This window comes from Sceloporus occidentalis, unplaced genomic scaffold (genome assembly GCF_023333645.1).
Source record: "Sceloporus occidentalis isolate IW3139 unplaced genomic scaffold, rSceOcc1.0.p SCAF_15, whole genome shotgun sequence".
Taxonomy (NCBI): domain Eukaryota; kingdom Metazoa; phylum Chordata; class Lepidosauria; order Squamata; family Phrynosomatidae; genus Sceloporus; species Sceloporus occidentalis.
The window spans coordinates 2,882,735-2,909,153 of NW_028316995.1; the positions used below are offsets into that span (position 1 = coordinate 2,882,735).

Genomic DNA, 26,419 nt, shown 5'->3' on the forward strand with positions numbered 1-26,419 from the left:
GAGAATTGCTATATATTATTGGCAATGAGGGCAGCATAACCTCTTTTTTCCAGCCCGTCGCTGTTAGTGTACAAAGACTCTGTTAAGACAGTAAATCGGACGTGAAATCTTGAGTGTCTTGATAAAACCGGAGCACCGGAAGGTAAAGCAAGACTGGACGAGCCCTAATAAAAGGAAAAAAGATGACCGCGGCGTCCACATACCTTTCTGCAGCAAGTCTGTATCTCCTTTCTCCACCAGTCGGCAAAGGATGTCATGTAGCAGAGGAATGCATTTGTACTTTTTGCTGCAGTCAAACATGGCGTCTACGGCAGCCGCGAGGTCACCCCTATAAAAAAAAATAAATCAAAGAAATGGTTATTATTGTAGTAACAAAATGTCATTTTATATTATTCTATGGAAAAGAAAAGGAAATGACCATCATTTAACAAGTTATCAGGTGCGGCCAGACATGGACCCGTAACGTTCAATGCCTTTTGGTATTCTATACCAATGTGTAAATCACAAAAACAAAACTAAACCCAACGAGGTTTGAGCTGTGTATTTTCCAATAAGCAAGCCTGTTTCGTCTTGGAAATAGGAATAAGGAACTCAACCATTTGCCAGGGTCCCATATGAACGAGCTGCTAAAATAATTAACCATTTGTGCTAGCCACACCGCATATTATATCCTGGAAACCTATAATGCATAAACCGGGAGACACTCAAAGGGAGTTTTTTTTTTTTAATGAGGTTGGTATAGTTGTAGGACAAACTTTGAAGGCCCGAAGGATAATTACAATATCTGCCTTGGTCACTAATATTAAAGGGTGTCGCTTCCCAGATCTCTGGCCACCTACAGTACTATGGGTGGTCCTGGAGACTCCCATCTCCAGAAAGATATTGACATTCTAAAGGGTTTGCAAGATAAAAAGTATCGGACTAAGGGGTCTCAATATGTATAGGTGTGAGGAAGGAGAAATGCCAGAACAAGAGGTTGCAATCTACAACTAGACGTAATGTAAGGCATTGAGAAACCAGGGACATATTAAGGAAAAAAAACGGGCTTAATGGTTCTCGTCTTCCATGAAATTCTAGGTTCCGCCGTATAGTCCGGGCCAGCTGCTGCCATTCTACATGGCAGGTTACATCTGAAAGGTTACATCTGACATTCCGGCAACTTGAAATAACAAACACAACTTGATCTCTTTATAAAACCCGAAAGAAATGGCGGCTTGCCGAAAAGGAGCTCTCGCTGTCTAATTTACAGCCAAATGTAGCGCACTTTACACTCCGACAAGCTGCTCACTTTTTCTTGAATAAAGCGCGTGTTGCCATGGGACCGAATTACTATTTTACACGGATTAAGATTTACGGGTGGACTAAAAAGTAAAAAACATACGCATGCAGAAGAAACATCCGCTTCCTTGCAATAATACTGACAAGGGGTGAAAACGAGCTTCCATGATGGATCTCTAGCCCTGTTTACAGTGCATCGTCGAGCACCCCACCGAGACGCTTCAATTTGTCATTTGGGGTGAAGACTAAATTACAGGTTAATTTCAATACGGCAAGTAGATGCCGCTCGCTAAATAAAAGGATGCAGATGGCACCGGTTAGATAACGGCTGGCGGGAGAAACGTCGTGTGCTACTGTATGGCAAACACACCGACTGGGTTAGATATTACTAATCCTAAATACATATTGTAGTTATAAAAAATGTGTGTTCATTATGTATGTATGTATTATATATATATATATATATATATATATATATATATATATATATACACATACACACACACACCATATAGGAGAATGACCACATCCATGCATCTTATAGCTATATATATATATATATATATATATATATATATATATATATATATATATATATATATATATATATATATATATATATATAATGTGTAGAGATATATATATATACATATATTTAGTGTGCATTATGCACACACACATTACACATATACATCTTTCACTCTATATTATGTGCGCTGCCATTCAATCTATATATCCTGCTGCAGAAAAGTTATTTCATTGAAGAACAAATGCCGCTTTTCAAAGTGATCGCAAAAACAATTATCCCTGACTGCCTTTACCCAAATTCCCACAGCATGAATAGAACTGTTTTAGGTCAAAACGATTAATTAATGAACAATTATGGTGCCAGTCAAATGGACATGCTAATTGACTTCAGTCTCAAAATGCACGATTTCAAAGATACTTTCCGCATACAGTGATAAAGAGCTGAAAATTAATGAAAGGCATTGAGAAAAGGGAAATAGACTGGTGGATATAAAAAAATAAAGAAAAATTAAATAGAAATGGCGACTCCACAGCTTAAATACAGTGAAATGTTCTTTCAGTTACTATAACATTCTGTATGTAAATGTATCATTAAAAGTACCGTTTCGCCTACTCTTTTTTGATGAAATTCACGATTAGAAACACCATTCCTACTGCAAAGCCTTCCTGAAAATAGTCAAATTTTGCCTCAGTCATCATTTTTGCTGGGAACACTAATTATATGACACAAAAGATGGCGATGATAGGCCGTTTTAATATAAACCGAAGATAGTTCTTAAACGTTTGTGTTTTTATGTGATTAAATCTTTAGATGAAAGAAAATCACAGATCCATGAGGTTTATTTGCCGAACAAGGAATTAAAGAGTGAGAAACCAATTGTGGCTTTTTTGGGCATCCAAAGCTCCTGTACGGTCAAAGACCACCATGTCTTGGCGGCTTCAGTGGCCAAGATGGCGGCAGCAGGTAAGTAAACCTTTTCAGCTATAAACGCAAAAAAACGATTCTGAAAAAATTGCTTCTAACTAAAATTTTATTTTAGAGCTGAAAAGAATATAGTTTCATGAAGACGACCACTTACAATGGTTGAATTACACTTACCAAACATCTTCATAGATGGTCAAGAAGTAACATTATCACCCCCCCATGAACAGGTTGGTAAACCAACTAAAATTGTAATTATTTTTTTTCCTTTAAAATACTCTGCCTTGCCCATTAAACAAAAGCGAAACTTTGTCCATTTGAGATGCCTTGGGGGAAAAATAACCTTGTGGTCCAGCAATGGCAGCTACCGAGGGTATTTAATTGTAAGTACAGCACCACGAAATGCGATGGCGCTATATAAAACATTAAACCAATGTGGAACCACTATTACAAACTAATCAGTCACTAGTTGGAAGATACAAAGAGGCATTGAAAATTAAATATATATATATTTTTTTATTTTTTTTAATTAAGTCTCTTTAGTGTTATTAATGAATACCCTGTCAAACAAGCAAAATGATTTATTTATTTTTAAGTAAAATGGACCAAACTTAGAAGGTAAAGCAGGGCTCTGTACCTTTGGTACCTTCTGCTTAAAAGAAGCTTTAATAATATGCATATATAATTGCAATCAAGATCTTACTGCCAACACGGGGAAAACAGTGCTGAACTCATTTAAATACGTGCTTTAACGGCAAAAAAACAGCCATTTAACTGATTTCACATTTTTCTTTGAGAAGAGACACAGTTCACCTATTAAACCTTTTATTGGACTAATTAAAAGAACACCTCTGTTGAAATCAGACGGAAGCAGGATTCTTCCAATAAGTAGTAATTATAATATTTAAAAGGTTCATGTATACTGACATTGCTTACGTGCTAATTACAAACGTGTTTCTTCCCAGAAAAGAGAGATTACGTTCAGTAAATAGTTGCTAGACGCGGCTTTATTTAGCTCCATATTTCCACCATCCGTTTTAAATGTAATTATTTCATGCTTTATTCGATTTATTAACGCGTTCTATATGTCACGTGGTGTAACGGAGATTCTGGTGACACCGGCCACTCTAGAATATTATTTTCCGAACAGAGATACAGAAGGACAGTTTGTTTGGGGCATGAATGTGAGAATACATATGATTTTAACCCTTCTGTGCAGCAAATATACGTAGGTTCTACATGTGTGTATAGTATATGACCAAACCTGCTAATAGGAGACCCGTGATTTGTGAATACCCACATTATGTGTATAATTATATATATATATATATATATATATATATATATATATATATATATATATATATATATATATATATATATAAAAACTATATAATAGAAACATTTCAAATCCAGATTTTAATTGAAGTGAAGTGGTAAGACGTACGTAAAGCTTAAGTGAAGTGGCAATTTACCTAAGGGCTTTGCTGATTGAAAAGCTCTCAAACCTGAAATCACTAGAGACGGAGAGAAAGGGAATTATAAGGGACTGGGGCAAAAAAAAAAAAATCTTAAATCAAATCCCTCAGCCTAAATCTGAAGCAGATGTTGGCATGGAGTGAAATCAACAGCATAAACCAGCTTTGCGAGACTCTGGGTAACCCTTTGGCGGCGGAAATAAATTTGAGCATATTTCAGTAATTTTTTTCCCCGTTAAGGGAAAAAACTAATTTGCGCGGGGGAGGGGGGGGGTTTAGATTCATCCCATTTACACCTAATTTTGGTATTTCTTTTAGCATTATTTTATCCTGATCACTAACTAGAATGATGAATTTTCAAGGAGACTGGTATTGCAATTACAGCTAATCCTCACCCCCTTAAAAAAATTAACAGTGTTGAAGCCTTTGTAATTTCCCTAGGTACAATTTAGCTGTCACTTATTTGAAAATTTACTCAAACACGCATTCCGAACAGCACTAACTTCACGTCAAGTGCTTTCCAACCAATTAAGTCTAAACTAGACGTCTGTGTTAAACAACTGAATGATTAGACAAGATAGCTCATTTCTCTGCTCTTTTGTTCAGAATAAAAATGCCACATTTACATTTATCAGACTTAACAGGATATTCTGACAGAATATAAAAAAAAAAAAAACATAAAAATGTATATATGTAAAAGGAGAAAAAAAAAACCCTTAACAGTGTCCGTACAAAGCACACTAAGCCAGTCATTTACCAATCATCCTTCAAAACGCAATAGCCGTGAATGTAACTTAATTACAACCCAGCGATCCTGGACAAAAAAAATAAAATCATCTTATTGCTGTCTTGTCCCTTTAAGGCAAATAAACGTCTTCCATCCCTTGGCTCTAATGCAGAGTTCCTAATTGCGGTAATGGTGTAAGAGAACCGAGCGGTTTATTGTGCGCTTTTTTTTCGTAATGTTGTGGCAAGGTACAGTTAGAGTATAAATTTAAGGGAATAATTGTTGGGAAGAGGAATAGTACCACATAACCCATTCAAGACTAAACAGAATTGTTAACAGGGCGATCTTAAGGTCTGTTTAATTCTAGATCTGTCGGACCCTTTTAATGTATGGACTGTATGTAGCATTAAAATATAAGATTACGCATGCATGTAAACTCTACACAGTTTCCACTCTCTCGAACAGAAATAGGCAGCTGCAACACCAACAAAACAGATAGAACAAACCAACACGTAGAAAAAATACACACATGCTCTTAGTTTCTATGCACTCACACAAACAATAGTGTGTACTTGTACCACTAATCATTCATGTGTGGGCACATGAAGCATGTACAATACCCATGTACATAGCATTACATTTACTTTTGGCACCTACAGAACTAAAGCTGCATTCCACGCCAATCAACTATTTGATTGTAGCTACATGTACGTCCAAATGTGCGATGTGAGGTGACAATATAAAACAGCAGTGGGTTTAGGAGACAAGCATACCTCCCAAGTGTGCCTTTTCTGGAGGGACTCTGTTTTATAGCAAGTTCGGAATGGTTGAAGCCTAGAACACTTAATTAAATGGGGTGGAACTGATCCATGGTCACTAGTGATCTAGTAGAGGCAATGAGGGAGATGTGCTCTCCAAGACAGGGGCCCCATGACAGTCTGCAGGAAAGAGATATGGAAGGATAGATAATCCGTTTTCCCACGCCTCCTGAAACCCGTGGAATTTCACATTTATACATAAAGCCTAATATAACTTCCTCGAGGAACATCAGGCTTCCGGGATTTGTCAAACCATAGCTCATTATGACCTATAACCCAAAGCCAAAAGAAAGCGAGGAAAGCATTACAATTTAATCTGAAATATTATCTTCTAAGAATATAAGCATGAACAGCAGTTTGTAGGAACACGTATGGGTTTCTCCGCATTACATTAACTTTGCCGATCGCCTCCATGATGCCGGAAGCTGAATTTTTGAGAACCCCATTGGGAAACGAAGCCACACAATAAGAAAACAGGCTGAAATCCTGTGTCCTGCAACCATCGACTTACTTCTCCAGGTGGACGGAAACCACCGGTGAACACAGGTTTGACGTGGGCTTGGCCAACTCCAACGTAATGATACAATCGTGTAACTGGTTGACCGTTTCGACGTCTCCTCTCACAGCAGCTGCGTTGAGGATGTGGAAGAACGACGACGCCGCTGTGTTTTTCCTCGGAACATCCTTCTCTTTCATCTCCTTCAGAACGTTAATAGCATCTACAATGAAGCGACACAAAAGGCCCTTAGGTAATTTCATGTAGTGAAAACAAACTGTTATTAAAACAGCATTTCAAACCCAGCAGGAATGTAAATTCTGGTGTATAATGCCGATTTCAAGTTAATTACTACTTGCATTTCTAAACGAGACTACAATTAAAAAATCCACAATAGCATGGTTTTATCATTCTCCTGCAACCGCGACTACAAATTACAGATAGGAATAGCGTGCCCACTTTGCACCACATAACCCCGGACTATCTGCCCTATAGTGGCACGATCCAGCTAAATGGATGCTTTTATCGCTCAATGCCAACATCTGCTAAATCACACCATTGTTTCTTCAGCAGATGGCTTGTCACAAGGCCAGATAATAAAGATGTGTATACAGCGCATATACAGCCAGACTAATGGTCTGATACCGATACGGCCTGTTTGCTGTGTCGATACTAATTAGCCAAGCAGAGCCAATGAAAGCCTTCCAACAGACTGCATGTTAAAACATTAGGCTCATTAAGCCTCATTAGGATGGCAGAAATAAACATTTGGGTGTGTGGGATAAGTAAAGGGGATTTAGTTTGTGTTGTTAATTACCGCGCAGGCAAATGTTTTGACCGTTTTACATTAGAGATGGTAGGAAGCATGCAGGGGATAAAGGAAAGGGGGGGGGTGTTTTAATTACTGCTTTAATACATGCGCAATTATGTTACCCGTTTCTACCATTTAGGTTTATCAGTCTCGGTTTTTGATAAGTTAGAATCATGAGATACTATAAGTGATTAGAACAGAAAATGTAGGAGGGGGGGAAAAAAAAAAAAAAAAAGAAAAAATGCGAATTTTTTGCAAAATAACAGATATGACAAACAGGGCGGGGGAAAAAATCCTTAAGGTTCTAGAAGGAAAAAATATTTAGATATTATAGCGTGACGTGAATCCACAGTAGCGTTAGATATTTTTAAAAGTTTGTTAGAATTGAGGACTTCAAATGAGATTTGTGACATACACAAGGTAATTTTGCAATCTCCGGCCCATCTTTGCAACCAAACTCAAAAGTTTTTTTTTTTGTGTGTTTTTTTTTTTTTGTTTTTTTTTTAAAATGTGGTGACTTTCTTTAATGAACCACAATGTATGTGGGATGTGGTAATGAAGAATAGATTGGGGCTCCAAGACACAGGAGAATAGAAACCCAGGGGAAACATACAGGCAATGTAATATTTATTGGTTTATATAGCGCCAGCATATTCCACAGCGATATACAATGTAAAAGACAATTAATATATAAAATAATTTGATTTACAGAAACAGGTGAGGAGGCACCTGCTCAAACAAGCTTATAATCTAGAACTATCAGTATGTCTTCCCCTATCCTAAAAGCAATGGCCAGTGCTGCTTTAGACTAGGGGGAAGGAATTTAAGTCTACATTCTTAACTTCCTGCTGTGCGCCTCTCTCTTAAGACCAACTGCAAAGAAAACCATTTTTTCCAGTTTGGCAAACAATGACATTTACACACCATGCCTTACATACATACATACATGGTGTATCTGTGTCTAAAAAAAATTGCTCATTGTCACAATGACATCAAATTATTTAACCACTTAATGACAACCGACACGCTAGACAAGTCAAGAAAAAACAGTCTGTTAATGAGCATTGATACACCCAGCACATCATGGGGCTAAATGACTTTAGATGGTGTTGTTGCAATGCCTCGATATTGAGGCATTTAGCAACAACAAAAAAGATCACCCTCTGCCATTGATCACTGCACAGTAGTACTTTTCCCATCTGCATTTTTTAGGGGTTTAACATTTTTGCTTCATAATGTAATTTAAGTTTAAAGCATTAATTTTTTTTATTTAACATTTAGATTTAAATAAATTCATTTTGTCTTTGAAGATAGCCAATTCAATTTACCCCCATCAAACCACATATTTTTTTGAAAACGTCCCAACAGTGGTATTTTAACATTTTCCATGCACTAATTCTACCACCAGCCTTTGCCAATTTTTTGTGTTTATTTCACACACATTGTACTTCAGGTATGAACTCCTGGTATATGTCACTGCCAAACACTTCAATATGTGCTCAGCAGCATCTCCTAAATATAGTGATACTACCCTTGCATAGGTTTATCAGGTTGTTAGGGGGCTAAAAGGCCAAATTTGGGAGGCGCACATTTTTCAATTTGTAATTGTAACATTATTATACTTTATTTATAAAGCGCCGACAGATTCCGCAGCGCTGTACAAGTTAAATTTTTTTTTTTACAGATAACAAGTACAATACAGCAATTGACATACAGATACTAGAGGAATGAAGGACCCTGTTCCCGCAGGAACTTACAATCTGGTCATCCTGCGCCCATGTCCTATTTGGGACATCCTTTAAACCTGCCAATTCAATTTACCCCAAACAATATATTTTTGAAAGGTAGACACCACAGGGTATTTGAAATGGTGGTATTTTATCACTTTCCATGCAGTAATTCTACCACCAGCCTTTGTCAACATTTGCGGTAGTAATGTTATGTGTAATTAAATTCCTACTACAAATGTTGACAATAACAGATTTTGAAATACCATGGGATGTCGTTTCCAAAAATAAATGGTTCGATGGGGGTAAATTGAATTGGCCGGCTTCAAAGATGCCCCAAATAGGACATGAGAGCAGGATGACCAGATCTGGAAAAACTATTTTGAAAATGCAAAATGCTACTTTTACTTATTGCCCTATAATATACAATAAAATAAATTAAAAAAACAAAAACATTGGGTATTTCTAAACTCCGGACAAATATTAGAATCTATTTAGCAGGGGTTTTTTTTCATTAGCTTTCATAGAGGAGTAAAAAGTCAGAAGTGTTTTTTATACAGTAGGTGCCAGTGGTTGAATGATGGATATATTGTGGTCTACTGACTAAAGGGAGAGTTGTTTTAACTCCCTCGCTTCACTATTTATTATGAACAGCCAAGCCCAGCAGATTTCTCTGGCTGAGCTGACCCCGTATAATGCATAATTCAATGTATGAGGAGACGACACAAAGCATCTATACACACACACACACACAAATTTAAAATGCCTACTTCTAGACTGTAAATTTGAGCAGACCCCTTGTCCCCTTTGGTTTCCGCAAGTCCAAATAATGTGAGGCACTACATGTTATGTCCAGTTTCGCCATTGCAGAGCACTATTGCTGATGACGCTAAATAAATCGTTAAATCAATACATAAGAAAATCAATAAAATGTAAAGAAACAAAGAGCCACATAAAGGCAAGCCAAAGCAGATTCTGCCACAGGATACACGGGTTAAAGCACTGGAGTTAATTTTGTTTTGCCCGAGTAACGGGGAAGCAACAGTAGACGAAATAATTACATTCTGCAAATAAAGCGTACAAAATGTTGATTCCTCACCGCTGACTGTCCAGAACAAGGCTGGGGGCGAACGTGTTACTTCTGCCTTATTTATATTCAATGCATTGCCTCATTGATTCTGCACATTTCTGTACGCTGGTACATATTTTAAACAATAAAGAAAAAGCTTAAAGCTAAATTTATTTCCAGGAGCTTGGCCAAGCACATAATGTTCCTACTCAGGGCCATATTGCCATTCAGTTGATGAAATGCATGATGAGCGAGGAGATTTCTTGACGGCTCTTTGAAAATTGGAATTTAGCTGCAAATCCTCACATTTAAATGTGATCAACCTAACATGAGTGAAATGAACATTATGAAAAAGGGGGAGATGTCCCGCTGGCACCTTAATCCTAAATATTAAAAGGCTCCCAATTTAAATCAGGATTCGCCTTCTATCATATAGTGAAGCATCTTTGCTCGAGCTGAATTAATGGGCAGCATGAAAAACAGCCATGGAAAATAAAGTATAAACAGGTTCAGTGGTCTTCCTTACGGCCTGTATAAATAATCAGAGCCTCCATGATTATACATGCCAAAATAAACCAAAAACAAAAGTAATAGGCCATTCTGATCCAAACCTACACTTTGGAATGTTAACGTTCTCGTTTCTATTTCTAAAACAGAAACAATTACTCCAAAATATCACCTATAACTTAGTTTGACAGCTGTAGTACTCTTTGGTGGGAGCAATGTTAGGTGAATATGCCTATGAAATGCTTATGTAGGTAGCCTACATTAGCTGGCGTCTACATAATCCACATGCTAAAAAAAACAAAAAAAAAAATTGAAATAGAAACGTTGTTGTTTCTGCCTCCTGAAACATACCTCCTAAAAGCTACAGTTTACCGGCCCTGACTGGCTCACAAAACAAGAACCGAGTACTTTAATATGCATTCTTAAAAAAGTAAAAAAAAAAAATACCTGAGGTAAAAGCTGCAGCTCCCAGCCTCCTCTGTGGCCCGACAATTCTCACCATTGACTGGCTGCTTGAAGCAGCCAATCAGTAGCAAGAAAGCAATCCCACCAGATCCAGTATGAGAGCTTTCTGCGCATGTTAAGACTCCTAGGCACTGTTAATGAAGCCAGTGCTGGAGCGGTTGAGTGGTAAGTATATCGAGAAGATATATCCGGCCAAACAGATCTCCTGCATGGAAAATAGCGGCAGGGGGGGCAATGCATATGCAGAGGATTGTGCAGAATGCCCCATGCGCCTGCGAAGAGGCCATCATGAAAATTTAAAGGAACCTCTCATCTATCACAAGCATTAAAGTTCATATGATGGAGTGCTGAAGGCCTCTTTAAATAATTTGGATGTTCTGGCAGAAACTACAACAGTGATTTAATACGATAAACATTTTTATCATCATCCTTTCCAGGGGGTGGCCAGCCTTGGCTGTCTTATTCAAAGCAAAGCTTCAGCTTTACACTTCTGATTTTGGATTTCAGAAGGAAAATACACTTAAATACTGAAGCAAATAAAAAAAAGAAATGTGGACAGGAGCACTATTCATTCTCACTGACGCCCTAAGTTCACTGTGCGTGATAAGGGGCCAAATCTGGTAATTATCCCTAACAAGACGGCCACCAACTGGATGAATAGTATTAACTTATTAACAGCAGGCAGATTGACTTAAGCATACCTGCAGAAAACTTGTTTAGATTGTTCTAAGTAAAGAGCTTTTTATGTGTGTATTATATATGATATTTCCTTGAGTGGTACTTTCCGAAAAAGGTTATAGTTATAGGTTTTATGTTCAGCCTTCAGACCTCCTTAAGCAAAAACAAAGCCATTAGTCTGGGCACATACGCAATTTGTGCCATAAGTCATGATCTTCAAACTCAATCCAAACAGCAATGCTAATAAAACGGAGCTGCAGAAATGCGAAAGGCACTGAGCTGTGCAAATGTAAATGACAAGCCTGCCAAGCCATTAAAACTAATGGCCTGCACTGTCCAAGCCGCTCTGGGTGAATTCACATGCAAATTTGTATGCAAAATGTTCAAGCACTTTTCGGGGCATGATATACCATTAATATCCAGTCCCATTTTTATTGGGGGTAGGAAGATAATATTAGCCGCGGAGTACGGCTGGAAAGGAGTTACCGTACCTGCTAAGCGGCCGTTCTTAGCGAAGACTTTCACGAGAGCTTGGTACTTGTTGCAATCTAAAACGGCTGAGGAGTCTTTACGTTCCCTGGAAAACCGCAAGGAAAGATATTAAAATGTTCATTTAATGCAACAAAAAAACCCACAAAGTTAAGATCTTTATAAATGTGATCAAGCATATTACACATTATAACACGCGCGCCTACAGAAGGCCTGTGTGATGTATGTAACAGAATTCTACAAACTAGCACACAATAGTTAAAAGTACAGGAGGGTTTCATTTTACTTTTAGAGTCATACAATGTAACTAGCGGTCCACTTATACGACGTGTACATTTTCTGAATCCTATACACACACTAGGAAGATGTCTTCTATTAGTTGGATATCTCTGCAAATGAATCATGTAGGTGACGAGCTGTAAGTTTTGTTTTTTACTTACATCTCCTGCTTCAGGTTGAGAGCCTCCTCCGCATTATCGTTTCGGCAGCAAATATTTATTAGGGACGCGTAGACTCCAATGGGCAGATTCTCTTGTTCATAATTGGCCTTTACTTGCAGAGCTTTTTCCATGTTCTAAGCAAAATACAGAATAATATTAAACACGCCGCTGAAAACGTTATGACCTAATGCTACATCAACACAGCGCTTGTGGAAAGACTCCGGTTGTGTTTAGAATACGACGCCAGGAGTGATAATAATCAGACCAGACTCGGGTTAAGACTAGATCAAATGTAACTGCTTGTCGTAAGCACTCTCGTTCTTGTTTTAAATTTAATTTAACTTAAAAATGTATGGGCTAGAAGGTAATATAGGGATTATTTTAGGAAAAATAGCCAAGGAGACTTATTGAGATACTTTAGACTTCTGCCAACCAGGAACTCTAGGTTGTAAGCTCCTTTGAGCAAGGTGATCATCAAGTTGTTATGTGAAGCACTACTTATATCCTGCTTACCAACTGTACATATGATATATAAGGATATATATATATATATATATACACACACACACACACACACATATAAATAAAATCAATGCAGCATTAAGACGAGGTTACGAAAACGAAGACAAACAAACCTATCGTGCTCTTGGTGACAATGCAGCCATTATGTATTAACCGATAACCATTACGTTTAATACTCTGTTCATAAAAGGTTTCTGCACACAGGCTGGAGAAGTAACCGATCAACAGATAGGGTACAGGTATCAAACATTGCCAAAAGCTACCACCGTACCTAACCCCAAGACTAACAACGAGGGCACAAAAAAAAAAAACCCACACACATCCGCGTCAGAGAAAGGCTAGAATGCGTTGCAGCGCATACAGCATACGGCTAACCCGAGGATCTGCAACAGTATCACGTACTCTGTTACAGGGTAAGTGCCATGCTTGTCATTTAAGGGTTAACGGGATAAGCGTGTCCTGGAACGCTGTTAATTAGAACCATGACATTGCGATGGTTCCACTTTTGCCAGAATGGAAAAATCCTCCAGGTCTGCACAGCCCGAGACATTGAGGAAATCCATTCGGGAAAGCAGGCCTTGAAAATCGGATTAGGCTAATCTTGTCTAATTGACAAGAACAGAAGCTACTTTGCTGGGTACGTCTAAAATCTCTCGGCCAGGGAAACGCCGATCGCCAATATAAATGAAATTGACAGTTTGTTCCCACTTTGCCACATATTAAATGTAGTAATGCCGGCTATCAAAATACTCCGATAAAGTCATCTTCAAGGCTGGATTAGAAAGACTAGGCATTGGCTTTGATCTTGGAGTGGAGATCGGCAGTAACCCCGCCCACCCCTAGCCATTTGGCCCAATCAACTTCCTTCTTTCTAGCAACCGCCTATAAACTTTGGTTGTATGTAACAAGTAGAGCTTATTCACTAAGCTGGATAAATCAGTCCTGTCTCGTCTCAGGGTGGTTTATCTAGGCGTCGGCATATCATTAAAAGAAGAGAAGACAACTTTACACAAGGGCAACAAAATGGTTCAGTACCCTCAAAAAACCCATATTCAAGAGTTGAGAAATCTCAAAAAAGATATGCATATTAATATAACACAGAAGGAACAACTGATCACAAGACCAAAAAAGTACCAAGAAACACACAATGGAGCATCAACGGCGAACAAAATGGCAAAGCAAACTGAATGCTCATAACACGGCTGCTTGTATGTGTTTTAACACATGTGCTAATCGCTTGACATGTGCATCTGTGGCTGACCATGCAGATAAAATAGTAGATAGAATTGTCCCTTGGATCCCACGGCTCTAACAGTTCCTGGACCGAGGAAAGCCTGTTGGCAGCAGTCTAAATAATGGATGCTGCAAACAATCCACAGTGGCCCCTAATATTCAATCTTAAATGGGGTCTGTATGCTGGATTAAAAAAACTAAATCAGGAACATGGACACACAGATGATGAAGCAGACAATCTTGTTAAAGCGTTCTACAGTTCTACTGCAATACAGGCTCTGGGACAATTATATACCAACAGTTAATCCCCCAATTGAGGACAACGAACATTCTGTGGTCCAGAGGCAGGGATACAGTTTTGGGCTATGGGCGAGGTGCTAGTTAATATCTACCTTCTCAATGTGACGCTCTGCGCATGTATCGCTTTCTAACAAAGTAACACAAGTGGTAAGGACAGGTCAAAAAGAGAAGGAACCGGTTCCAGGGTCCCAGCAGGCTGGACGCTCTCCCCCTCTAGCGCCCCGATACTCTGGGGATTCAGTAAGGGAGCCGCGGGACTGGGCTTTTGTCGGTATGGATGATTCTCTTCACCCAAAGGTATTTGCCAAACTCTCAACAAGTGTTTATAGCTTTAACAAGCGAAGCCAAAAGTACATATTTTTGAAAACACACTTCTGAAATGAAGACTATATACAACGGGAACTAATATAACTCAACAAATATCCCAGTAAGTGTTTTATGATGTCACCAATGAGGGACTCTTCTTAAATGGGGCAGAGCCTGTCATGCTTCCCAAAAACTAAATTTAGTCTAAGTTACCTCTTCAGAGCACAGCTTCATAATAAGAAGGGCGACTACATCCCCAAAAGGCTTGTTCTCGGCTTTCAGAGCCTCGATCTTCTGTTCCAGAGCAGAGATCTGACATTCTGCAGTCTGGACAAAGAGAGAACGGGGTTATATTCTGCTGGTAAGGCAAATACAACACTTGAAAAATAAATAAAAAATACTTAAAGACTTGGAAATGAACAACAAAAGGTTTATTCACAGTATATTAAGTACTTTACTTTTTAGTTTTTTTTTTTAATTTTATTTTTTTCTTAACATTTACGATATGTTTTGAAAAAGAAAATCTGAAGCATACCTTCATAATATCAGAATATGATAACGTTTCTTCTGAGTTTACCAAAATAATTACATCCTGGGGGGGGGGGAATAAAAAATATATAAAACGGTGGTTAGACAGTATACGCAACATCAAATGGAGATTATTCATCATAATATAATTATATATATATATAAATTGTGCCCTCTTTAGTTGATTCATCAGGAAGGTGCTTTAAACTGGAAGTTAAGGAAAGATGCGGTAAACATAAAACAAACTGTTGGGTGAGCGTGGCTTGTGGGATCTGTCCATTCGAGATCCCGGTTTTGTGGTGGGGAAGGACAGTAACATACACAGTGATCTTATATGAGCTTCTAAGAACGGTCACCTTAATTAATTCAGGAACTTGACGAGCATCCAGCACATTCCGGATGCCTCGGTATATATTCGTGGAAACTGTTATGTTCTGTAGACCAATAGAGAGAAGGTGGTGTTAAAAAAAAAAAAATTATATTAGTTTTGAAACACAGATGAAGTGAAATTATCTCAGTCATAATTTAAGTCTCCGACTCATGCCATGACATTGAGAAGTGGTCTGGTTTTACTTAAAAGCAGCAATTTCAAATCTAATAGATACATGTCAGATAGGACAGGCATTATGTAGGAGAAGAGGGAGAAAAAATGAGATGGTACCATCTTCTTCAGCTGATGGAAGTATTGTCTCAGACGATCCTCCTTGGCCTGCACTTCTGACTCACTCATGCTGTCAATCAAGTTATAAAGAAAATAGCCAACAGCTTCTGCTGGAAGGAACGGAGAGAGAGAGAACGCATTCCGCTGAAATTACTGGGACTGTCATGTTATCAAGATTAATTTATAAGAAATCATTTTGGTGTGAGATGTCGCCCTGATGAGAGCCTCTGAAATGGTGACAATGATCACTGAAGCATAGAAAGCATAGAGATTATGTGTTTTGGGAGCACATATCTAACTGATGAGTGAAAGGAATATTAATTATTTTCAGACCCGGTGACAGCTTCCAAGTACTGAATCTAGTTTAAAAATGTATATTATATATACACACACACACACACACACACACACACCGGTATACATCTCCCCTTCAACGGATGCGGTGTTTGCACGATACCTTCACGCGCAGACATCACATACACAAAACTCCCGGCTTCTCGAGTGTATGTTCAAGCATCGGGAGATACTTTTAAACATTTCAGTGCAAGTGACTGAGCTGCCCATCACTTACAGCCTTCTGGTATCCAGAGGGTTACATTAGCACTGCATGAAGACTAAACGCTACAATAAACGCTAAAATAAATAAATAATTTTATATAACACTTTCACATATATATACATACACATATATATATACATACATACCCTTTTTCCCCCATACACCAAAAATATATCTTATATTTTTTGCAATACGTTAGCAGCCAAACCGCATAATTTTATAGTATTAGAGAAATGATGTGAAAGTAAACAAACCAGAGATTAAGACTGCCGAGGGGGTCGCAACAAATATAATTGACAAAATAGAAAGAACTCAAAAATATATATAATTGACCTAAAATAAGCAGAGGCAATCGGGACACATCGTATACAATGTGTGTCTTTTTTCACACTCTGTTCGCAAAAAGAAGCAATCAGCGTTTACTGCTGTAATCCCCAGCGTCGGCAGTCATTACACACAAGAACGGATTTATGGATAAGTTACAATCATAGAAATTGAAACGCTACCAGTTGGTCCTGAAGGGGCTTGGCAGTAGCGACCATCCTTGTACAGCAGCTCTGTTATCTGTTAAGACACAATAATCGTACGTTGGAGCCAAGAAGGGAAAAAAAACAAAAAAAAAACCAAACAAGGACAAATAGGGACTGAAATTGAATTCTCAAAATAATAAAGCTTCTCTCCACTGGCATATCATTCCATGCGCCATCATAGTAATTTATCCAGAAGAAAAATACAAATAGAGAGGTGGGGGTGAAGAGGAAGGCAATGGCTGGAAAGCTGGCCATGAGCTTAAATTAACACATTCATTCCCAAAACTAAAGATCATGTATGCTCTACGTAGAAAAAATAAAAATGATTTTTTTATTTATTTTTTTTAATATACAATTAGGTTCTGATTTGTGATTAAAAAGTATTCTGGAATGGAACGTTCAAATATTAAGAAATATGGGAAAATAGGTTACATATTAACAAAACATATTTGGTGTACACTAAATAAGTACACGCTAAAAGACCAAGCTCCATATCAAAGTAAACCGAGACAATTTTCTAGTAGCCCCATAATGGGTTAATGTGGCCACAGTACCGCCACGTCATGAGCATCTATAAGGGAGCAGATATTTGAAGTGTTAGAATGAAATCTGTAGTGAATGAGATTTATTTATTTTTTTAAACTAGTTTATTGAGTTTCTTAGATTTAAATAAGGAGGTAAATGGTGCGATTAATGAAAAAAGGGGGGGGTGAGAAAAAAAAACAAAACACAAAAAAAAACAAAAAACAACCCAATATGCAAAAAAGCCATCTACCAAAAAGTGATTGTTATCCTCCTATCTTTAGCATTCCCTATCACTATCTGAATCAACGAAATATATCTTGCAGCGGGGCAAAGCAAATGTATTTAAATAAGCGTCTCTGCCGTGGGCCCCCGATACAATCTCCATTTAAAACCCATTTCACGTTAATCCCTAATAGCCCATTTCAGTCATTAGGATAATATATTCGCTGCGCAGCATCCCAGATCCCGTCTTATCCGGTGGATGAGATCCTATTAGACCGAGTACTGTCCTCGATAAACTCGGCAAAAAAGGAAAAGAAAAAAAAAAAGTGCCTTGGCTCTCAATCACTGAAATAAATGTAAATAATTTGACTACCTGTCTCAGTATATACAATAAAAAGTAAAAAAAAAAAATAGTGGTATGTAGCCTGCATATTATGCTTCCTTTCTTAATCTATCGAGAGGAGGGATGTGGTTATACCAATCATTACGCTCATGATCATTAGAAAATACTCTGTTTAATCGTTGCTCTTAATTTTCCAGATTCAGCACTTAAAGTGGTACCGGCCCTGCAGGCATCGCAGCGTTTTAAGCTGTACCCAGGGAAACCCCAATTCTGTGTTTTTGCAACAAAAAAATTGGGAATGTAAATTTCAGAGGCATTAGAAGCACCCCCTAGCAGCTAGATTGTAAGCTTGTGAGCCGAGCCCTCTCTCCCTGATTCATCTTAGTCTATCAGTTCTAGTTTTATCAAACCCTCTGAATTTTTGGACCGTAAGAATCGCTGCGGAAATTGTTGGCGCTATAGAAATAAAATAGTCTATAACCTTATATTTCCGAACTGAAAAATTAATTTTTATTTATTTCTTTAACATTAAAAAAAAACCCATTGAAGACACTAGATAGCGGCAGCGTGTGCATTAAGTAAAAACAGAATAATGTAGTCATTTCACGGCGATACACTTAAATCTCTGCTTCTACATGTTTTAAAAAATTATATCTAAAAATACAATTCTAAAAGAAAATGGTCAAAAACTAAATTCAGGAGGAACATCTTCATCCTTTTTTAATGTTTTTTTTTTCTTTAAACTTTACTCTCCAGTTGTTCGAATCGACCAATAAAATCGCACAGAAACGTAAACCTCGTACATAAAGCAGAAAATACAACGAAACGAGGCTCCACTTACCTTGGCCATGACACCGACATCTTCACACCTGCAGGGGGCAGCAGAGGATAAGAAATTAGACGAGGAGGCAGAGAACACACCGATTTCCAACATTCGGAATATTGTCGAACTTCATTTCAGGGTCTGCTCTGTCATTAAGGTTTAAATGTGTAAAAATTGCACATTTTACTTTGTGACTTTTTTTTTTCTGCACTAAGTGCCTGACGGTGTTAAGTGTTTTAATAAAGATACCGATACAAGCTGTCATTTTAAGTCCGCGACGAGTACATTTTCTAAAGACTTGATGCGGCTTTGGATAGGGTTAAAAACGTTAACAAGTAACATTATGCAAATGTCACCGCAAAGCACATTTTATTACAGGCTGAAAAGGGTACTGGGGCAAGCCCCTGCCCTGCAGAGCTTACCATCTAGTTTGGATCACAGCGGCACTGAGATATTGTGATACTAGGTCTGTATGTCCTCTACCACAGACATTCACAATGGGGGGGGGGGGGGGTTGCGCAGGGTTAACATCTTATGTTCTCTCTCGGATGTCAGAATTAAAGGCTTATTTATTCACATCATGTTTTACAGTTTTAACGTCTACAGTTTTGTGGCTGCTCCTAGTTTTTTTATTATATGTATTATATACACACGCACACCTAAATATGTATGTATATTATATATAAAAAAATTTCTTTCATAAATAAATAAATATCCAGTCTTCTCCCATTCCACACAACTCCGTACATTGCCTTGTTTGATCGGCTGTATCATGTCGGCCCCACTTTGTTCCTAATTCACAGACCAAACGTTGCAGCAATGCCATCATTTACAGAGATTCGTTAAACCTGTACCACATACTTCAAATTACGTGGTTTTTTTGCCAACAAATACAACGAGAAAGTGAACCGGAGCTAAATCTGGAAATATGCCGATCACCAGGCATGCTCTTTTTGTTGCGATGAAGATAAAATAATCGTATTGGCTCAGTTACAAGATTAGCTTTTTTTAATAAAAAAAAAAAAAAAAAAAATCATCCAAAAGACAACCTCATCTTCTAATCGAGGTAGTCTTTTATTCAGACATGAGATCAGCAGCGCCAATCAGCACTTCCACCGCCTACTATAGCCCCCCGGACACATTATATGCACATTATATGCAGACTCGGCAAAGCCAATACGCGGACACACGTAGGCGCGGGTCATGTGACCCCAACGCTAAGGAACAATCTTCACGCCTAATGCAGCGCGATCTCTCGCAGCCCTGCCTATCAGTCTGTGCTCCTCTTCACAGGTTGTTCAGGGGCAAATCTTTGTGGGCGACAAATCCCACGACTCCAGAAAACACAGGATTACAGCAGCTTCCCGAAGACATGCCATACAAGTTCTAAAAGTTCCAGAACACCGATAAAAGAACCCAAGGCCACAGAAATATTCCAGGAACGATCTACTGTTTATCCTCAGAAGCACTTCAATCTCAGCGAGTGACAGTGTCTACAGTAATCGTTACATTTAATGTCACCCCGAAAGGACAGAAATGCGTCATACTTAATATTTCAAAGCCTGTTTTCCTAAACCCGTTAAGCTCTGGTTTTCAAACACTATGATGTATGAAATTTTCAAAAATCGCAATAAAACGGCTTAAAATAGCATAAGTTACAGGCATTATTAGCACTATTTTTACACTCGAACACCTTCATATTTTGTCAATCACGGCACAAGGTCTCTACCTGAATTTAAACTGGATGATCAGCTCAGAGAAACTTCCCAGACAAAAAAAAACAAACAAAAAAGACACAAGACCATCAGAACTACAGTAAAATTAAAAAAGGTGAAACGAGCCTTCGCCCGCTGCGCCGGTGGGAAGGATAAAGGACAGGACCGGCGCTGTGATGTAAACATACCCATTTCTCCCAAAAGGAAGGGGTTTTAGTTAATAAATAAAAAAGCATATTTTAAACATTTTACTATGACATAGTCTAACAATTTTTTAATTGATGGTCATAGGCCTGCCAAGAATACAAAAGTTAATGGTGCTTCTGCAATGCCTTTGGAGATCGGGGTATGAACCTATTTAAGGTGGCACTGGGGTGGACTTACTTGTGCTCCCAGAGCACTATTACCCCGACCCATGGGTACGGCGCCAACGTCAGGAAGAGGGGTTCCTGGCTCCCAGAAACAACAAGCAGAGGTACAAGAGGTGGGAAAATGTAAATTTAAAATGAAATAAATTTGACATTAAGAAACTACAAAGACAAAAGAAAATTGAGCGGTAACACTTCAACAACCAGCGATCGGATGATCTGACCTGTAAGTAACGCACGTCCGGAGGCTGATTTTACCCAACGGTCTAATTTGTGTTCTTTAGAGACTTACTTTTTAAATGCCAAGATGAGACTGCCTCTGAAATATCCAACATCCGCGGCGGGTGAGTCAGGTGCAGACACTGCAACGTAAAGAGACATCCCTCATCACGAATCGCGCCAACGCAGAATAATGGCAATGTACTCTGCGCTGCTTCAAAGGGTAATGCCGGCTCACACTACAGCAAGACCCTTCATCTGAATACAAAAACATCTGCTTCGTGTGGGCATTACAAGAGGTCACTTAATGCAGGACTGGTTGTATTGTTAATGCATTTGTACGATAACAAAACAAAAAAAACAACACAATTATATTCAAATTGTCTATTTTTATCACTGTTGTCCCATTTTCCATGTTTTTTTAAGAAACTGCAGGTCTAATTTGGCTGGAGGTAATCCCACCATAAAACAAACGCTCAACCGTTGCATGTGATATCACAAAACTAGGAGAACGCTTCATGTATTTATGTTCACAGGGGAAGAAACTAATATCAAATGTTCCTGTTACTGGCACCAGGTGTCTGCGCACGCGTGTTCACGCTTACACAACTTGGCATGATTTGTTACTGCATGCACATTTTTTTTGTTTTGTAAAAATAATGTAATTCTAGTCCCAGAAGATATATATTTATATATTAAGTAACATAATCGGAGTTAAAAGGTTTACTTACACAGGGCCAAGACTTTGTCCAGGTTCCCTTGGACTGCTTCGTGTCTCAGCTCAGACACAAAAAGCCAAGTGTCGTCGACTTCACAGCCGCTCTCCTGATGGATGAGAAAACCAAACATACTAAACTAATCGCCATTTTACCCTATTATTATTAATCGCATCTGGATGCGTTACAAAGAGAGACAGGAGTATTGTGTGATGAGTCCTCAAGCGTTTATTAAAACGAGTGGTAACATAAAGGTGGCTGGTGTTTATGCAGAGGGAGACATTCAATAGGTACAGGGGAGGCAGATTTTAAACATACAGCGGAAGTTACGGGGGGGGGGGTTAAAGAAAACAGGATGTAGGATATTGGGGTCACCAAATTTTTATTGTATTAAAACCGTGAAAAAGTACTAATGCGCTCATAAACGCTTATGACAGATAAGACGTAAATTACCTTTAGAAGCGTTCGGACTGACTGAGTATTCTCAAATACATTTAAAACGTAGGTAGAATACGTATCCAGGTCCAGCTGCACTCCCATGTCACGGAAAGCTTTAAGGACTTCAATGGTGCCTGCAACAACAAAAAAAACTGGTCGGTTAGATTATTCAGATGACATGTGAAGGAACGGTCGCCAGTTTATAACCAGAAAGTAGAGACCCCCACACCCCTATCCATTTGTCTAAATCTGTGCCCCTTCACAGATTCTTGGCTTCCAAATCTGGTTTATATATAGAAGCCAGCCCAAAAATGTAGGAGCCGGGTTCTCCCTACAATCTCATCAGCTCTGCACTCATATAGTGCTTCGTTAATAACCCAGTAATTACCTCCAACAGCATATACCCCCATCAGATGCCCACAAACCCAGTGATGCCCCACCTCGGCAGGATGGTGTTCGCTGAACATAAGGGGCTAGCGGCTAAAGCACATCGTCTTGCACTACGGAAACGTTTAGGGGCTTCAATATTAAAATATTGCCCTGTTTTAATTTAAATTAAAACCCTTGGTTAAAATGAAAAAGTATTTTTAAAAAGGAACCACACAAGCTTTTAGCATAACTAAATGTAATAAAGCTGCCTATAGCTTGTGTTCTTTGTCAAGAAGGGCAATTGTTTTGGTGATATTTAGTTTAAAATAGTAAAATCAGTTAAAATCAGAGATCACTCTACAGATCCCGAGAACTGGACGTTAACAGACCTAACGTGGCTTCTAAAATATACCTATTGTTTATTTTAATCTGTAACGGTTTTATCAAGCTCCGAGAAGTTAGCGCTGGAGAATCTTTTTCCATCAGAAAGTAAAGAAAGAGAAGAGTTTGAGTCCCTTGTAAAGAGCGTTAGAGCGATGGCACCGGGCAGGCCGAGAGTTCACGCTGCGAACGCTGGAGGGGGACACTCAATCTAGAACATTTACAGGGCTTTGCTTTCGTTCCATTACACACAGTTAACTTCCTTATGTCAAAAGTTATACAGGTATTGACATGTTGCCAGCGCAGAACGGACTTCGGCAAAGGCTGCAGGACTGTTCTTGCCAAGCAGCATATGTTATTTTTCATCGCGCTTCTCGGATTCGTTACTTTTTTTAAATGTAAAGTTTGCCGGAGTCCTCGGCTCTGCCCCGGAGTGCCACCTATGGAAAAGTGACACTTCTATGAATATTTTATGCAGTGCGCTACGGTGCAAATAATCAGATGTGAATTCCCTCTGAGCACTTAAAAATACATGCGAGCAAGTCACACCGAATTAAAGTCGCATCGGCAGCTCAGCTTTGCCTTAAACAAAACCCTGTCTGATTTGGGACGTGATCTGCACACAAAAAAAAGTGATATATTTTGTCTGGATATATGGCCCATTATAAACGGCAACGCTACATTTTCTCATGTCCCGGATGTCGGATAAGAATTCGCTTGACGGACTTTTTACACTTTGAACCCGTGTCAATCTGTTACTCGTACAGGATGGAGATACAAACTGCTAAGAATATAATATACACGACAGTGAAAGGCGCTTTCATTAAGGGGGGTACCCACCATTTATTTCTAGAATCTAAACAGTTTTCGTTTGTTTAAAAGTTCTAGTTTTTGTATAATGAAAGCTGCACATTAGCCATTTGTTCTCGCTCTTGGTATGTAATCCCAATCTACTAGACAGAAAACCCCGACTCCATATCATGCGGTCTGCAGGGAACAGAACGGCTCAATCCTAATTGCCCAGCCAGACACTAATGAATGTCTGGACGAATTGCCATTAGCCCTGCCATAAAGAATCAGCTCAGTGTGGTGTTTGGGCAGAAAAGACACTCTAAATATCACATGACTGACATTGGCCATCTCCAGATCCGCAGATAAAGGATGTTTATTGGAACAAAATGAGAACAAACCAGAATTTTGCCAATAACAAATTACTGTTTACAGCGCTGGACAGTGGGGGGGGGGGGGGGGGTTACTGTCTACAGCGCTAGAGAGGGGGTTGCAAACCCCATGTGATAACCGCTTTACAGATAAGACGCGGCTGCACGCATTCTCTAGTGTGAAGGGTAGATTAGGAAAATAACACCGGTCTTCTACTTAACCTCAGGACGCCAAAACGATCTGCACAGTGACATCATGGGAAACAGATGACACATTCTCATGAAATGTTCTGGCTAAGCCATAAGCGAGATGGAAGTTAGAGAATGGTAGATAAATATACAGGTTTATAAATGGTTTACTAAGATTCCTTAGTGCTGTTACAATAGGAGACAGTAAAAAAAATTCGACAACTTGAAACATTAACACACGTTAATACATACCGATACAAAAGGAGAAAGGGATCATGTACTTGTAAGATGATGTATTGTTATCGTTTTATCTCCGATATGAACATTCCTCTAAAAGGTGTTCTGTTTTAATGTACTTGCAGACATTGCTTTGTGATCAGACTATTTAAGGACAATGGGCGGTCCTTAAACCCATTGAAAACAATGCATTTTGAGCCCGTACATGTACGGGCTTTGTCATTAAGGAGTTAAGTGATGTAAGAATGTAACAGGTAAGTGTCACCGCATTGATCTCAGGAGGTTTGAGTTAATAACCCCTGACAGACTGCTTCTCCAGACACCACTTTATAAACGACTCCTATTTCTGCTAATGAGGCTGTGCGCATCGATCGCTGGCGTCTCAGCCGCAGGATTGTCAGCGCAGACTCTGACATTTGCTTGGCACATTCAAACGCTTGAAAGGTAAATCTTCCAGTGGAAGTTACAATCTAAACAAGTATTGTTTCCATGATCACACTAGGCACACGCTCTCGCCCGTAGCTACAACTGACAGCAATGAAATTGCTCTGAATGATCAAGTGTTGCTAGAAAGATACGAGTTCATCAGAACTACCAATGTCTTGACAAAGACAGTATTATCCATAAGGGACATTATATATATATATAGCGGAGGAACAGGGGAGAGGCTGTCCCTGTGACTCTGCTCATTTGCAGAAGTACCCTAAGAAGCCCACATGCTGCAGACAGGTTTGAGGCACAGAAACGTATGTTTCACTCCAAATCTGTCTGTAATATTGGGGGTTCTAAAAGTACTTCCACAAAACAGAGTCACGGGGACAGCCTCTCCCATGTTCCTTCAATAAGAGGAGAAGTCCATGAGAAGTCAAACAGAACACACAGGGATAAGTGGAAGACAGAAGAAAGAAGGCAGAACAAGAAGATACAAGTGAAGAAGCGGAAAAGGAGACAGGGGCACAGAAGAGGTCTGTGGATAAGGTACAGGGACACTGACAAAATCTAAACCCCAATTATAGGACACACAACTTAAAGATTGAAATTAGAGGAAAATGTGCAGCCTATAATAAGGACAATAAAAAGGTATACACACAAATGCACCGGAACTACATCTTTTTGGATGTATCAGGTATAATTTAAAAAGGATTGTGAAGGACAATTGACACGCAACAGTAGAAATAAAAAATGGGAAGATAAAAATTAATTTGTTCCATACTGTAAGAAGCCGAGTAGGTACATACTGTCCACAGGTAGAAGATAACACTACACCGAGCTATAACTAAATTCCAGGGTATTACATGTGTAGGTAAATCGGTTTATAACAAACATTACTTCTCAAGTAGAAAATTTCATCGCAGAGATTAATGAAGTCCAAGCCACCACAAAAAAGGTCCAAAAATGGAAATATGATCCAAATTAATTAATAAACCAAATAAAAGCAGATTGAGAGGAAAATAGATGGTATCATTTATTTCCAGTGCATATACATCCATAATATTCAGGTTTAAGATTCTTAGGAGTGTAGAAGATCCAAAGGTCCAGAAATACTTTAATCAAGTAAAATGTAACCCCAGACGTAATCTTTCAGGGAATTCTTAATTGCCCTGTGACGCAAAAGATGGCAGTGATTGGATGCTGCTACATA

General features: G+C 38.8%; 1 protein-coding gene across 1 annotated transcript in view; it reads right to left on the reverse strand.

Moving 5' to 3' along the window:
• The window catches only part of LOC149303144 (leucine-rich PPR motif-containing protein, mitochondrial-like), a 59,145-nt gene that overhangs the window by 24,119 nt on the left and 8,607 nt on the right, over nt 1-26,419 (reverse strand). The window contains exons 12-24 of the mRNA XM_089481350.1: nt 22,457-22,575; nt 22,019-22,112; nt 21,361-21,430; nt 19,004-19,031; nt 17,049-17,106; nt 15,984-16,090; nt 15,679-15,756; nt 15,330-15,386; nt 15,008-15,121; nt 12,434-12,567; nt 11,996-12,081; nt 6,263-6,470; nt 204-328 (exon numbers count right to left, since the gene is read on the reverse strand). Coding sequence (XP_089337476.1) covers nt 204-328; nt 6,263-6,470; nt 11,996-12,081; nt 12,434-12,567; nt 15,008-15,121; nt 15,330-15,386; nt 15,679-15,756; nt 15,984-16,090; nt 17,049-17,106; nt 19,004-19,031; nt 21,361-21,430; nt 22,019-22,112; nt 22,457-22,575 — 1,278 coding nt within the window. The remainder of the gene's footprint in view (nt 1-203; nt 329-6,262; nt 6,471-11,995; nt 12,082-12,433; nt 12,568-15,007; nt 15,122-15,329; nt 15,387-15,678; nt 15,757-15,983; nt 16,091-17,048; nt 17,107-19,003; nt 19,032-21,360; nt 21,431-22,018; nt 22,113-22,456; nt 22,576-26,419) is intronic.